General features: G+C 42.9%; 1 protein-coding gene across 2 annotated transcripts; it reads right to left on the bottom strand.

Annotated features, from left to right (window-relative positions):
* Positions 1–9,232: 9,232 nt before the first annotated feature.
* LOC101169703 (SUMO-conjugating enzyme UBC9) lies at positions 9,233–14,414 on the bottom strand. Of its 2 annotated transcripts, none has more exons than XM_004071770.4 (7): positions 14,083–14,414; positions 13,725–13,810; positions 13,527–13,610; positions 13,266–13,338; positions 12,161–12,270; positions 10,512–10,591; positions 9,233–10,422 (listed from the first exon to the last, which is right to left on the bottom strand). In XM_004071770.4, exons 2-7 carry the CDS (start codon positions 13,788–13,790, stop codon positions 10,359–10,361), a joined length of 477 nt encoding a protein of 158 aa, XP_004071818.1. In that variant the 5' UTR covers positions 13,791–13,810; positions 14,083–14,414; the 3' UTR covers positions 9,233–10,358. The 2 variants fall into 2 exon arrangements, with proteins under 2 accessions (XP_004071818.1, XP_020561097.1); XM_020705438.2 differs by having other exon boundaries at positions 14,318–14,399.
* Between the last annotated feature and the right edge of the window lie 2,148 nt (positions 14,415–16,562).

Below are 16,562 nucleotides of genomic sequence, written 5' to 3'. Positions count from 1 at the left end.
CGGGAACAGGTCTGACTTACTGCCGGCTATGCGAACCAAGCTCCTACTCTGCTCATACAGAGACCGGACAGCCCTTAGTAAGGCTCCCCGGACACCATACTCCCAGAGCACCCTCCACAGGATACCACGGGGGACGCGGTCGAATGCCTTCTCCAAATCCACAAAACACATATGGACTGGATGAGCAAACTCCCACAATCCCTCCAGCACCCTAGGTAGGGTGTAGAGCTGGTCCTCTGTTCCACGACCAGGAGGAAACCGCACTGTTGTTCCTGAATCCGAGGTTCGACTATCGGACGGACTCTCCTCTCCAGTACCCTGGCATAGACTTTCCCAGGGAGGCTGAGGAGTGTAATTCCCCTGTAGTTGGAACACACCCTCTGGTCCCCCTTCTTAAAGAGGGGAACCACCACCCCTGTCTGCCAGTCCAGTGGTACAGTTCCCGACTGCCACGCGATGCTGCAGAGACGTGTCAGCCAAGACACTCCCACAGCATCCAAAGACTTGAGGTACCCAGGGCGGACCTCATCCACTCCTGGGGCCCTGCCACCGAGGAGCTCGTTGACTACCTCGGTGACTTCAGCCCGGGTAATAGACAGGCTCACCCCAAAGTCCTCATTCTCTGCTTCTTCAAAAGAAGGCGTGTCAGTGGGATTGAGGAGATCCTCAAAGTATTCCTTCCACCGCCCGACAATGTCCCCAGTTGAGGTCAACAGCCCCCCACCTGCACTTAAAACTGTGCCTGTGGAGAACTGCTTTCCCCTCCTGAGGCGCCGGACGGTTTTCCAGAATTTCTTCGAGGCCAACCGATAGTCCTTCTCCATGGCCTCACCGAACGCCTCACAGAGCAGAGTTTTCGCCTCCGCAACGGTCCGGGCCGCAGCTCGCTTAGACTGCCAATACCTGTCAGCTGCGTCTGGAGTCCCACAAGCCAGCCAGACCTGGTAAGACTCTTTCTTCAGCTTGACGGCATCCCTTACTCCCGGTGTCCACCACCGGGTTCGGGGGTTACCGCCGCGACAGGCACCAGAGACCTTGCGACCACAGCTCCGGGCAGCAGTAGAGACAATGGAAGTGGAAAACATGGTCCACTCGGACTCAATGTCCCCAACCTCCCTCGGTATCTGTTTGAAGTTCTCCCGGATGTGGGAGTTAAAGACTTCCCTAACGGAGGGCTCAGCCAGACGTTCCCAGCAGACCCTCACAGTACGTGTGGGTCTTCCAAGCCTTTCTGGCCTCCTTCCCCGCCAGCGAATCCAACTCACCACCAGGTAGTGATCGGTGGAGAGCTCCGCCCCTCTCTTCACCCGAGCGTCCAAGACACAAGGCCGAACGTCGCCTGAAACAACTACAAAGTCGATCATCGACCTCCTGCCTAGGGTGTCCTGATGCCAGGTGTATTGATGGACACCCTTGTGCTCGAACATGGTGTTCGTTATAGATAGATAGATAGATAGATAGATAGATAGATAGATAGATAGATAGATAGATAGATAGATAGATAGATAGATAGATAGATAGATAGATAGATAGATAGATAGATAGATAGATAGATAGATAGATAGATAGATAGATAGATAGATAGATAGATAGATAGATAGATAGATAGATGACTTTATTAATCCCACAATGGGGAAATTTCATTTCTGTGGCAGCAACACGACATTCAGAAATAATCTATATAATATAACATCAATAAAGGACATCACAAATGACATTTATATTAGATAATTAAAAATATTACTAAAATTATTATGAAAAATTATTATCAAAAATGAGATTCTTATTAAATAAAGAAATAAATATTAAATAAATACAGCTGCAAAAATGTGTAAAAAACATGCGGTCTGCAAAACATGTAAACTGTAAAAAAACATTACAAATTTTTTCAAAATACAGAAATAACTAATGAAGTTCACACCAAAAACAAAAACAAACAACTGTTCAGGAACAAAAAACTATTTAAAATTGAAAAACAACAACTACAACAAAAGTAAATGAATCAATGACTAAACAGAAAAACACCCCTGGGACCGTGGAGTGTCACTTTGACACGGTGTTGTACAGTCTGATGGCTGTGGGGAGGAATGACCTGCGGTAGCGCTCCTTCTTACACTGAGGGTGCAACAGTCTTGTGCCGAAAGAGCTGGTCTACAGCCTCTACAGTTTGGTGCAGGGGGTGGGAGGGGTTATCCATGATGGATGTCAGCTTAGCTAACATCCTCCTGTCCGCCACCTCCTCGATGGACTCAAGTGTGCAGCCCAGGACAGAGCCGGCCTTCCTAACCAGTTTGTTAAGCCTCTTCAAGTATCTGCCTGCACTGCCCCCCGCCCAGCACACAACTCCATAAAGGACCACTGAGGCCACCACAGTGTCGTAAAAGGTCCTCAGCAGCTGTCTGCACACGCCAAAGGACCTCAGTCTCCTCAGCAGGTGAAGGCGACACTGGCCCCTCCTGTACAGAGCATCCGTGTTGTTGGACCAGTCCAGTCTGTTGTTCAGGTGAACACCCAGATATTTAAATGTGTCCACGACCTCAATGTCTGAACCCTGGATGTTCACCGGTGACTGTGATGGTGAGGACCTCCTGAAGTCCAGGATCAGCTCCTTTGTCTTGCTGGTGTTAAGCAGCAGGTGGTTTACTTCACACCAGCTAACAAAAGCCGCGTTTACATGGGCAAAAGTAATCGGAAAGAACGCCTGATCGGAAAGAAAATGCGTCATGTAAACGCGCCGTTCGGAATACTCTGCCCCGATCAGACTCATTCGGATCAGAATTTCTTTCCGATCGAGATAGGTGGGTTATACCGATCGTTTATCCGATCATGGAGCATGTAAACGGTCATTCCGATCGTGTGTCACTACTGCTCTGGGTTACGTCATGCATAGACGGTGTTTCGCTGAGAGAAAGCTTTGAAGCGCATACGGGACCACCAGCTGCTCTGCGGACGCCCCGTGAAAAGCGCCGCTCCGCTCTCGCCCCTCTGGCTGTCTGCCTCTCCCTCCTTCACGAGGGGTATGCGGGGCAGCAGCGCTTTGTTCCACTGGCACCCGAGTCCCGGTGCCAGTGGACCAAGTGAGCAGAAGAGCCAGATAACTTTGTGTGTGAAGGGAGGGAGGGATGCTTAGTTACATGTGCGCTTTTTTGTTTTGTTATGTGTGGGAGAATTCAGACTGCGAGCCGTCCCGCCGCTCTGGGTTAGGGACTGCAGGACTCAGGAGGAACCGTGTTGTTTGGGGCGGTGTGTGAACGTTTCAGAGCAGAAATAAATGTTGCTCCGCCCTTAGAAGCTGTCCGGGCAAAATAAAGGCCGATGTTATTCCCACATATTTACGTGCAGCCAAGATAGATTGCTGCGTCTCTCGCACGGTCCTGGATTTTGTGTCCACAAGCAAGGCTAATGTTGTTAGCGCGTGTTGTTAGCCTGTCCTAACTCTTCCAGCTCCGTTCTTCAACATAAAAAGCAATGACCACACGGATTAAATAAACGATGAGCGAGCAGGCGCTTCATACTATTCATAACATTAATAAAAGCACGTTTGGAAGATCGCCTCGTGTTACGGAGCTGTTGCATAAAAGTCTGTGGCAGCGGTCTGTTTACAACGAGGCGCACCTCTTCTTCCGGTTTTTTTTTTTTTTTTTACCACTGCTGCGCATGCCCAAACGATTTATTCCGACCAAAGGTGTGAGCCATGGGAACGCTTGTTCTAATCGGAAAAAGGTTTTCTGTGCCCATGTGCACGGGTGAATTTTAACCCGACCATTGATCCGATCAAGATATTCTGCCCATGTAACCGCGGCTAAAGTCGGAGATGCCCCCCCTGTACTCCTGCTCATCCCCCCCTGATACACAGCCCACAATGGCACTGTCGTCTGAGAACTTCTGCAGATGACAGTGGTGGGAGTCGTAGGTAAAGTCTGATGTGTACAGGGTGAACAGGAATGGGGAGAGCACAGTCCCTTGAGGTGCCCCCGTGCTGCAGACCACCACATCAGACACACAGTCACGCAGCCTCACAAACTGTGGCCTGTCTGTGAGGTAGTTGATGGTCCAAGCAACCAGATGTTGGTCCACACCTGCAACCTCCAGCTTCCTCCTCAGCAGTGATGGCTGAATTGTGTTGAAAGCACTGGAGAAATCAAAAAACATGACTCTCACAGTGCTCCCAGGGGCCTCCAGGTGAGACAGGGCCCGATGCTGCAGGTAGATGATGGCGTCATCCACCCCGATGCCTGGTCGATGGCTGAGGATGATCCTCTCCATAGCCTTCATCAGGTGGGAAGTCAAGGCGACAGGTCTGAAGTGGTTCGGTTCCGTAGGACGAGGTACCTTTGGAACCGGAACCAGGCAGGAAGTCCTCCAGAGGACTGGTACCTTCTCCAGTCTGAGGCTCATATTAAATATGAACAGCATCACCACACAGAGCTGGTCTGCACACTCCCTGAGGAGCCTGGAGGTGATGTTGTCAGGGCCTGTTGCCTTCCTGGCCTTTGTTCTCCTTAACTCCATCCTAACCTGATTCAGGGTGAAGCAGAGGGGGGTTGGAGGATGGGTGGGCGGTGGCTGGTCTGGTGCTGTGAGTCGTTGGGGGGGGTCCCTTTGCTTCTGTTGGAAGAAGGGGAGAGTGGACTGTTTGGTGCTGAGGTGATAACAGCTGCAGCTGGGAGGAGACGCCTGAGCTGGAAAGGTGTGAAGAGGGGGCCGTGTGGGTGGAGACTGGGGGCTGGGCAGAATCAAATCTGTTAAAGTACAGGTTCAGTTCATTTGCCCAGGCTTGGTCACCTGTGACCTGGCGACCATTTCCAGCCTCAGCATGGACATGGACAAACTGTGACGAGCACAGAAGTCCAAAAACGAAACACCACTCGGGTTCAGATCAGGGGGGCACTTCTACCAATCACGCCCCTCCAGGTGGCACTGTCATTGCCCACGTGGGCATTGAAATCCCCCAGGAGGACAATGGAGTCCCCCATTGGGGCACTTTCCAGTACCCCTTCGAGAGACACCAAGAAGGCCTGGTACTCCAAGCTGCTGTTCGGCCCGTAAGCCAAAACCACAGTTAGAGACCTGTCCCCCATCCGAAGGCGGAGGGACATGACCCTCTCGTCCACCGGGGTGAACTCCAACACTTGGCGGCTAAGCTGGGGGCTCACGAGTAAGTATTTCGATGGATTGCAATAGTATCTTGTGGGAACGGAATAGTATTTCGTGCAAACAAAATATTAATTTGTGGGAACAAGATATTAATCTGTGGGAACAAGATGTATTTTAATTTTTTAATGTTAGGACACGTGCTCCATAGTAACAGCACTAAATAATGATAAATGCAGCTCCTGTGGGCAGAAGTAGAGATAAGTATGTGTGATGGTGGGTTAGATGGCGTTTTTGTTTCTTTTCGTATTGTTAAAAGTTTGGATAATAACTTTTTTCTTTTGAGTCACTATTTACTTTACAGACTTTTGCTTTTAAAATCACTTTGGCTGAATGACACTTTGGATTTTAGTTGAACATTTGGAGATTTTCACAAAAATCAAGAGATCTATTCTATTCTATCAAACCACTAACTGATATCCAACAAAAATATGATTTAAAATTAAAAATGTTTCTATTTTTACATATAGTTTAATCACTGTAAAATCGTCCTAACACAAAGTTTACATCATACAGCTCAGAGGATGGAGAGAAAGACGAGAAGAGAGAAAAAGAATCAGGACAGATGGAGGAAAGAAACAGGCTGGTCTTATGGTAGATGTACAGGGCAAAGCCAATTGATACCAAATAAATAGTATTCTTCATTAAAAAAAACATGCATTAGCAAAATGTTTAATTTATTTAAAACATTACATAATTTTTGCTTGGCCATAGGATTTAGTGGAGAAGAACACTGGCAAGAGGTGAAGGAGACAGACATGAGGTGAGTGATGCATCTGATATTAAAGAGAGCGGAGATGACTTCAGGTAGGAATCATTAAAGTATTGAAGCCACAAAAATCAAGATGCTCATTCTGGTTAAAACTTCTGCTGAACACCTGTTCACTTACTTTGGAAAAAGAAGTGCAGACATACATGACAAGTCAGTCACAACAGAGAAGAATGAGAAGAGAGGTTCAGATAAAGATGATGATGATGATGATAGAGAGACAGCTGATCAGCTGATGATGAAGAGGGAGAAGAACAGAGAGGTACAGGGGAGAGGGCTGGGGCAAGGCATTACTCAAATCCCTCTGAATGGCCTTCACCACACAAATCTGGGGAATCATTGAGGCAAAAAACTGTTGAAAATAGTTCACAAAAATGTTCTGCTGGGTCATATCCAAGATCAGACAAGAAGTAATGAGATTTACACATTAAACAATAAAAGCGCTGTGCAGGTCTTTAGATAGCTTTACGGTGGGGCGTTTTTATAATGTGCATTTATGTCTGTGTGTGTGGGGGGGTGGGGGGTGTTATAATGTGCCTTTATTTCGGGGGGTTAGAATGTGGCCACATGTGAAACTGGATAGTTGGTGACCTCTTGGTGACAGATTGTCATAAATATCTGCACTCTCATAGCTAAAACAAACATTTATATTTCAGGATTTATAAATAGGTCTGTACATTTGCACGTCTTTAACTAAGTGGAAATGTATTTTTTTTTAAGTTTTATTTGACCTTTAGAGATGTGCGGGGTCCCCTAACTGTGTGGAAGATCTCGAGATCGGATCCTGCTTTTAATAATGTCTGCAGCTGTCCTCTGCAATGAAGACATACTGCACAACTCACACAACAAACAATAGGAGGAGAATTGCAGCACACTGGATGTGCTGCTGCACAAAGCGGCTTTTACACCTCTCTAGTCCGGACACAGTGAACCACAGCAGAGGTGAAAGTAGAGAAAACATTGGGTGTGAAATTTCTTCAGAATGTTACCAAGACAGTTGACCGCATAACATCAGGTGTTACTTTGACAAAAAGCCTGACTTTTTACCATAAAAATCAAAATCAACAGTTTTGTAACCAAAACTCCCCTCCCTGTTTTATTAAATTCCTCAAAAATGAGTCTAGGACAGAGGCCACTTCTGTTTAGGAGTCAGTCTAGGACTGCACAGTGGTTAGAGCTCTCACCTCACAGCCAGTTTAAATCCCAGCAGGGTTCTTTCTGTGTTGACTTTGTATGTTCTCCTTTTGCATGTGAGGGTTTTCTCCAGACACTCCAGCTTCTTCCCACAGACCAAAACAGATGCTTCATAGTTGCATTGATGTCTCTAAATTGCCCCTAGATGTGTGATTGTGTTGCCCTCCAACAGACTGGTGGCCCCAGAGTGTACCCCATCTGGGCAGCTTGGTGGGTGAGGTGAGAGGCTACCACGCAGGAAACCAGGGTTCCGGAGGGGAATGAACAATGGTACTGGAGCAAATACCATATCAATGGCGAGCAATTAACTTCACCCAGTGAGGGCGAGATCCTTAACGAGGATCCCGGGCGCGGTTCGGCTGCAGCTCCCCCAGGGGATGGGTCAAAATGCGGAGAAGAAGTTCCCCATTGTGGGATAAATAAAGTATCAATTATTATTATCTTCCCCCAACAGTGGATGGGTTGGCTGTAGCTGCCCTGGGACCCTAAAAGGGATTCAGTGGGTTCTGAATGCCTGGATCTCAGTCTACAAATGAACATGAGGCCCATTAGGCCACTTCTGTCCAGAACACTGAGGAATAAAAACTTCTTTGTAAAAACATGTGCATCAAGTTTACATTTTCTACATGTCATTTTTATTCATTTAACTTTTTAAATTTATTCTTTTTTCAATATAAAACAAAAAAACTCAATAATTTTTCAATGTTGCTGCATATTTACTGTTTTGTATGTTCATCCATCCATCCATCCATCCATCCATCCATTTTTTAAAACTGCTGAGTCCGGTTCAGGGTCACAGGGGTTGCTGGAGCCTATCCCAGCTCCTGTTGGGTGAAGGTGGGGTACACCATGGACAGCTAACCAATTTGCACCGATGTTGCAGGGCCATACAATCTTATGCACACGTTGGGACCATTTTGATTGCAGTGTTTTTCAACCTTTTTTGAGCCAAGGCACACTTTAACGATGACAAAAATCCCCCTCTCTGTATTGATCTACAGCCCCTCCACAATCTCACATCCTTTTTTGTGATAATTCTGACAGAAAAAGCTGGAAGTAACAGCTGTTTTTTTCTAAAAGATGTAATAAAAGTTAAGTTAGAAGATTTAAAAACTGTTTGATGTGTGTTCGTTGTGATTTCAAGACGTTTAACAACGAAGACTCATTGTCACTTTAGCCCAATGCATCATGGGCGATGTAAGGCAAACAGCCGCCAAATGCAGACAGACTCGCTTCTCTGAGCTTCATTGTTTTGTTCACTTTTTCCACGGACTGATACCGGATTCTGTGGAAAGTTAAACCGCTAAAGACGAGCTTTAGCTGGTATTTTTGTTGGAACTGAGCGACTTTATGAGCAGAATCCGAACAAGGAAGTGAAGACTTTAACCACTTCTGATTGGTCAGACTGATGACATATGATCGTGCCTCCAAGAATGGTTGGTGGAGACAGTTGAAGGGGCGGGACTTTTCCAAAAACAGCTGTAGCTGCAGCAAAATGGCGGTACCGTCATTCTTATCAAAACGTCTTTAATAGAATCAAATAAAGACAAAGAAAAAAGTATTTTATGATCTTTCAAATTACTAACTACTCAGTGTTTTATCAGGGCCTGTTTGGATGAACAAAGGGCTGATATCCTGGAGATGGGAAATGTTTTTAGATCAGTGAATGTGTAATTTCCCACGGCACATCTGACCATCTCCCCACACCGGTTGAAAAACACTGTACTAATGAACCTGTAGGAGGAAGCTGGAAGAAAACCCAGACATGAAAACTCCACACCAAAAGGACCCTGCTGCTGGGATTCAAACCACAGCCTTCTCACTGTCAAACGAGAGTGCTAACCACTACACAATTGTCCAGCCCAAGTTGCTTAGTTTGATATTAGTATTGAGTTTATAATCCAGGTTGATGTTTTTGCACAATTCTGCTGCATGTTTACTCGTCTTTTCTATGATGCTTGTTTTGATGTTAAAAGGTTTCAAACGTAGTGTTTGAAAAGATCGGCAAAAATGTGCTCAAAACCAGTTTAACAAGCAGGTTTGCAGATATGTGCTTTGAATCCAACAATAATAGTGATCATAAAACAACTAACAAAGACTTGGGAGAGGACAGATAGTTTTTTAAAGCTTTTATTGAATTTTATTTCACAATATTAGACCATGTATTGTCTTTTATCATAATGCCACAAATAATGTCAACTGGCTAATACAATATAAAACAACTTCCACAGTTTTCCTATATTTATATTATTTACATGCACTCATGTTTGGAGGCATAGAGATCAGGCCTTTGCTCCCTCGACTGTTCTTTCCTCTGTCCCGTTTGGTTGTTTAGAGGCCGTCGCATTGAGGTTCCTTCAGCTCCATTGAGCTCTTTTGTTCTTTTTTGGGGGGGATTTATACACACCTGTGTTTTTTCGTGGAAGCATTGCGGGATCAAATGAATGAAATGGGCCAAAACGAGCAACAAAGCGGCTGATGACACCATCTCTGGAAGCACACACGAATGATAAATGTGTGTGGAGTTCATCACAGTAACTGACACACGGCTTCACTTGCAGTTGGATTCACACAAAAGACTCGTCACAATATTCAAGGATGTAATGGAGGTTTTTTTTGGAGCAAAGACTCTCCTGCCTCAGCATAAATAGTTCTTATTTTTATTGGCAAACACCCACAGAAACTTCACTTCCTCCCAACTTCAACCGTCCGATTTCATGACGTGCCAAGTTTGTCTTTTTCTTAATGTAAATAATTATCCTTTAATCTCAAACTTCAGATGTAAAGGCTGATGTGATGAAAATATTGTTGTGCTTCTGACTGGTTTGTTTCATTTCACACTCTTAAAAGTAAAAGATGTTTGAGGCTTTTAGAAAAAGACAAAAAAGAATGATGGTGCAGCAGATCAAATCTGCCACAAACAACCTTCCTGGATGGCAAAACGCTGTTTCTTGTGTTAATGAAAGCTCCGTATATGGATGGTAGATGTTTACGAGAGTCATACTGACAGCAGTTCTCAGCTTGATCAGCTACCGGTAATGCCTTCCTTATTTTTTTATTTTATTTTACAGAGAAAAAAAGAATTGTTGAAAAGTTGAGAAGGAGAAAAGGGCTTGCTTGTCATTTGCGCGACAGCAAAATACTACTCAAAGATGGATTCTTATTGGAGTGGTCCTTCAAGCGCTGCCTGCCTCCTGCATGGCGTCAGACTGCTGGGCAGCACAGAGGAGAGCTCTGCCCTCTATGTGGGGGCAAACTTCTTGGCCTGCGCCCTTACCCTCTTCTCATAGTCCATCCTGTTCTGACTGGAATAAAAAGACAGTGAAAACATTATAGGGAGGTTTCTTTGGAAAAGAAAACTATTTTACCAGTCCTTTTTGCAGCATACGCCTACCAGTAGATTGTGTAGGCTTCAGCTTGTGCAGGGTCCTGAATGTTTGGCTCGTTCAGCAGCTCTTGAATACCCAAGAGGATCTTGGGAGAGAGAAAAAAAAAAGCAGAAAAAACAGGTTGCTATAAGCCTCCGTGTCACCGAGTGCTGGTGGAGAGCAGATGAGCTTCAGTTTAACCACCGATTAGTCAGTACAGTCACACTGGCGACGGCGTGGTCCAAAAACCACATCATCGAGACTGGTGGCTATCCCATCGTCTTAAAAGAAGGTCAAGCAGCACTGAACGCAGCTGCTCTGACAAGAGATTTCTCAATCTGCACCACAGCGCTACTCAGGCTTAAAGTCCCCTATGACCATTTTATAAAACAAAAATGTTCCCAGTGGTGTTTTAATTATGATGATTACATTTTTTACCAAAATCCCACAACCTAAAGGTCTTAAAAAAGCCATATTTCATGTTTATCTGAAGCCACTGTTTCCAAAATCTCCTCTGCATGGACATGGCCATTGGTGCTGAGCTAAGTAGCCCCGCCCTTGACCCCCAACCCTTTCTGCAGGCTGCGTTGGTACCCGTCTGAACCTACTGTTACTAATACACCATGGACAGTCTGCCACAGGGCCCATGGAGCTGAACCGATCCAGAACACCGTGACTGCTCCCGTGAAGCGAGCTGGCAGCCGGAGAGAGACCCGCTGCCCAGGCCTCCTGAACTTTTTATTATATTTTTCTTATTTTCATTGAGTTCCCCTGTTTTTATTCTTGTTTTTATTTTTACCCTCTCTGGTTAATGCAGTGCAGCAAAGCTCTGTCAAACTCGGCCAGAGACAGAACACAAATGCAGAGAACACATTTGGAACTTTAAGTTGAATTCTAAATACGTGCGGCCAACAACAAAATCCACCCTCAGACGCACTTAAAAAACGTGCAGGGAATGCAGAAGTGTGCCATCTTCTCTTCTGCCGCACCTGAGCTGCTGTGCACGCTCGACAGGGCAGATCAGGGAGCTTGTGCAATGCGCATGTGAGGTTGTGACATCACAAAAGCCCATTAATTCAAAAATAAAATGATTTTTGTTACATTTGTTCTCGTTCATAAAATAAAAAATGCCACAAGTATATGTCAAAAACAAAAACAGGATTTTTATCGGAGGGGAACTTTAAAGACCTACTCCGATGAAAATTGTGTTTTTGGTGTTCTTATTATAATCTTGTATAATTTTTCTCATGATGGAAGACATCTATAATGAAATTTAAGCTTAAAATGGGATTTCTGGGTATTTCTTTATTCATATTGTTGTGAATTAGGAGCAGACAAGCTTAATTGTGACATAGAAAATATGCTGGGTGGGCTACAAGCTCCCTGCACTGCTCGGCAACAGGGAGGGGAGGGGTCCCACTCACAACTCAGAGGCAAATTTCTAACGAACTCCTGTCCCTCTGCAGAAACTATGACAACTTTTTTTAAACTTTGGCAAACACTGCTCAATCATAAATAAAAGACCACTGGGAATGTTTTTACAATAGATCAAAAGATGATCAGAGTGAGTCTTTGAAAGCAGCAGTGCGTTCTCCATTTGTCAGACCCCCTAAGGGTTTTACACACAAACAAAAATTCACTTGTATCAGAATGAGCGTGTGTAATTAATCAACACCTGTTTGATAGTGATGGCAGGTCTCCAGTCTTTGTCCTCCTCCAGGATCGACAGACACACTGTCCCTGAGGGATACACATTCGGGTGGAAGATGGGCGGCTCAAACTTGCCTGAAAAACATATTGAAAACATCAACGATCAGCAAAATCCTCTCAAATTCACTTAACCCTTTAACACCCGAGGTGTCGCCAAAGAAGCCTAACACGCAATATTTGACATAACTCCCCGACCGTTCACAGGATCAATGTGAATCAGCTGATTATGACGCGGAGAAGAGCGGCTTTACTGCCATTTACTCACATATGGAATGACAGCTTTAGCAGCAAGTGTTTACATTCTGCTAGACGTGTTTGTTCTTTGAACTTTAGTGACAGGAATCACGCACTGGACACACCGACGCGTCGAGCTCATAAAGTGAAACCCTGTGTCGATGTTCGTATCGCTTCAGGAAAAGTCCCATGACCAATACAGCAACTGTGTCAGTGTCACAGAGGAGCCAATTCCATTTCAAACGGATTCTTCTTATTTAAAATGAATCATTTATGTTTTGTGCGGTAGATGAAATGTCGCGTTTGCTCAGCAGAACTGTCAAACTTAAAAGCACCTCCTCAATGTTGGGGCATTAGAGAGCGAGACATGGGAATGAGGAACTAGAATAACAAATGATGTTTGCATTGTTACTGCAATGATGTTTTCGGTCCAGGAGTCAGTACTGAGTGACACAGTATCGACAAAGTATCAATACTGTTTGGGAAATGTGCCGAAACGCTTCAAGAGGCTTCATCTACCCATCACTATTACACAATTGGCTTAAGCATAAATTGAAGGAGAAATTTGGAATTGCATTCATGGTAACAGCCACCTGGACTTTACAAACAAACTAATCATTTACTTTTAAAATGAGAGCAACATTAACAAGAAACTATGCAAGATTCAGCTTCTGAGTTTCATTAAGTCATTAATGGCCAAACCTTACCTAGAGGTCTCAACTATTTTATTCTGACATTTTATAATGTTTGTTGTCAGAATTGTCTGATTTGACACATTTATCCTTTATGGAATTACCTAAAACAACATGTAGTAGTCAACAGGATTCAATACTCACATTTGGGTGGGGAAGACGGGTAATCGTCTTTAAACAGCATCCTCAGTTTGTACAGTCCTCCTTCCCATAAGGTCTAGTGAACAAAGATAAAAACAGCAACTTTCACAAGGTGAATGAAAGAATTCCACACATTCATAAATCGAAAACTGATATGACTGATATGACAGACAGACAGACGGACAACGTCAATCTCTGATAACGTCAATCTCCTCTATCGTCAATCTCCTTTCAACCTGTAACTCAGGGTTTTTCTCTACTTACTCCTTTCTTTCCAGGGATGGCACATTCCCAGTTCATCAGATTCATGGTACCATCTGGATTCTTAGTAGGCACAGCAACAAATCCCTAATTAATACAAAGAGACCATTTGATATCAGAAATTTCCCCTATAATTGCATGTTTTTATAGTATTTTGCCATTGCCTCTGAAATTTTAGTTTTTATTTAACATTTTGCTTACAAAGGGGTGATCTTTCCTCCAGGCTTTGCGCTCCTGAGACAGTCTGCTAAGAGCAATGCCCGACATTGCTGCTCATTCACGCCCCCCTGTGGAAAAACAACTTCAAACTCATCAAGTCTGACAAAAACATACAAATTAAACAAACTTTCACTGTTGTTTTTGCCAAAATGGCATCGACTAGTCAGTGAATTTTCAATCATTACCATGTTTTATACGCGACAGAAGAGGTAAAGTAAAAAGTAACTGATTAGCAGCAGTGCTCAACAGCTCCGGCTACCGCCCAAAATAACATTTTACTGGTCTTTTTGTACAACAATACTTGTTATTTTTGTTTAAAAACCCATTTAGATATACCTACCTTGAATTAAGTATAGTCAAAAAAATCTTAAATTGCTGGCTTTAGCTTGTTTGCTTCGCTAATGCTAATGCTAGGTTTGCTATGACGGCGACTAAAAAAAGGGGGGAAAAACCTATTGGCGTTTAAAAACAAAGCGCTTGGTTCACCTCGGGTATTAATTAAAACGCTTTATTTTTTAATAATTGCACCCAATCACACTTTTAAAAATAATATAACACAATTTGGTCAAATTCACCTGAGTTATGTAAACAATGTGACTAAAATCGGTTCGATGTTAGCGCACAGCAAGAAAGGACCCCAATTTGTTTATTTCGTAAGGACCTTCAGGCACTATGCTGGTCATCTGTGAGAGTGACGTCACAGCAAGACAGATTTCAGTAGTGGTTTATGACATGCGCACTGAGGATACTTTTTTGAGCAACGAATTTAAATGAAAATAAAATTGATTTTACATACATTTTATTACAAATAACGTTCAGGTCGTCTAATTGAAATACATTCTGCGTCACAAATAAATAAATAGTTATAAAAATTATTTTATAAATCTGTTTATCAGTTTTTGAAAATCTGTCAATAAAAGTTCCGAGTACATTTCAATGAGGATAAATACAGTCTGACTTTTTCTCCAGTTTTAAAAAATGAATATATTTTCCAAAAATCAGGAGGGTGTTCACTAATTTTGTTGTTTCTTTTGATAACTTATTGTTGTAAAAACAAAAAATTTCCTTCTGTGAATTGTATGAGGTTAATTTTCTGACTAAGCCAGTTATGAAAATCTTACCAGAAGCTTTGGATCACTGGACATGAAAAAAATAGATGTCTGATTGTTTCTGAGGCTGTATGACAGAAATCACACGGATCAACCTCAAAGCCAAACCTACTCCTCAAGGTCTCTGCCACTGGGTAATAATTGTTTATAATTTTGAATTGTATGTCTTTAATCTTGGGGACTACGGGCCATTTTATGAATTTAACTTTTCCCTTAAAGCTATGGTATAATCGATCATTTTAAGGATTTGTTTAGACATTTATTATCACATTTTTCCCGGTAAGTTTTATTTCACCTATTTGGTAGTTTAACTTGAACATTGGAAGACAATATTGTATTTTTATTAAATGTAATGCATCTGCAGGTTTTCTGAACTTCCTTGGAAATGCTCTTAATCTTGGTATCAGAGATGGGAACTTGAGTAACGTTTAAATGTCACATGCAGAAGTTTGAACCTTGACCTCAGACTCAAGTACTTGAGACCTGACTTGAGATTTCAGGTTTGGGACATAAGGAAAGCATGTGCATTCTTTTTTTCTTTAGCTCCAAGATATGGCTGAAAAGCCAAACAATTAAAAGGTAGCTTTTTATACATTTTTCATAAGAAGGGCAGAAAACTAACAGACAAAAGCAGCTTGAAGTGCTTAGATATGTGACAATGAAAAGATCACTTTAACTCAGGGGTGTCAAACTCATTTTGGTTCGGGGGCCACATTTAACCCGTCTGATCTCAAGTGGGCCGGACCAGTAACATAAAAGTAAAATAACAGCTTTGTTTTAGTTTTTTACTCAGTTGGAAAAAATGCCTCAATCAACATAGTAGCCTAATCACTTGGGGCCAATGGATCTCAAATAAAATTAATTTCAATTAAAGAAAAGTTGGTCTATTCAAATGAATAGACTGGATATTTTACATCTGACACTGAAGCAATCCAGAAACTTTTCTTTATGGTAAGTCTCTTAGTGGTGCTGGATGTCATATTCTTTGAGCACTGCGATGTTGATGACATACAAAGCATTTTGGTTTTTCATTCAGCTTCGTGAAAAAAAGAAAAAACTCTTGTCCATTTTTCCTGGAAGGCTCTCCACTTCACGTTTGACAACATTTTAGTCATTAGGGTGTCGCTAATGATCATCCTTATAGCAAGATAACAGCGGTGAGGCTCACATGGAACCAAGGTGCATCCTACCCAGACGCAGAGCTGTTATTTTTGGCTTTTGGCACGTGCAGATATTTGCTTTTTCAACTGTTTTTGTAATATGTATTACCGTATTGTGTGTTAAACAGAAAAAAGGCAGGACAAAGACAGTAACCCTGAGGAACTCTGCAGGCATTTGATATTTACCAACTGTCAGTATAACACAGTAAATACAGTGTTTGTGAAGCAGCTTTTCATTGATCTAATCAAACCACTCAGCTTCAGTTTTCTCAAGGATACCTCACTAAAAAATGACAAGCCAATTTAATATTTAATACAATCTTTTTACATCATTTTACACTCATTAACATTTTAGTATATAAGAAACTATCACACGACATTAAAAAATGAAAATAACTTTCTAGTTTCTGCAGATTGTGCTACAGATATTTTAAATAAAACTTACTTTTTACCCCACAAACCTTTAAGAGATCCTGAAATTTCAATTGCAGCAGGCATGTCTCATCTGTACCTATCTGTGTCGCATTCATGATAAAAAATAATCTGCAACA

Source organism: Oryzias latipes, chromosome 8, assembly GCF_002234675.1.
Source record: "Oryzias latipes chromosome 8, ASM223467v1".
In the NCBI taxonomy this organism is placed as follows: Eukaryota; Metazoa; Chordata; class Actinopteri; order Beloniformes; family Adrianichthyidae; genus Oryzias; species Oryzias latipes.
This window is presented reverse-complemented; position numbering and strand designations above follow the sequence as displayed.

Bases quoted from the DNA above. Each gene is read 5' to 3' on its own strand.
- LOC101169703 (XM_004071770.4), bottom strand. From the start codon at position 13,790: ATGTCGGGCATTGCTCTTAGCAGACTGTCTCAGGAGCGCAAAGCCTGG. The intron at 13,339-13,526 runs GTAAGTAGAGAA...TTTGTTCACTAG, and splicing joins CCATCCCTGGAAAGAAAGGA to ACCTTATGGGAAGGAGGACT. The intron at 10,592-12,160 runs GTGTTGATTAAT...CTCTCTCCCAAG, and splicing joins CTGCCATCACTATCAAACAG to ATCCTCTTGGGTATTCAAGA.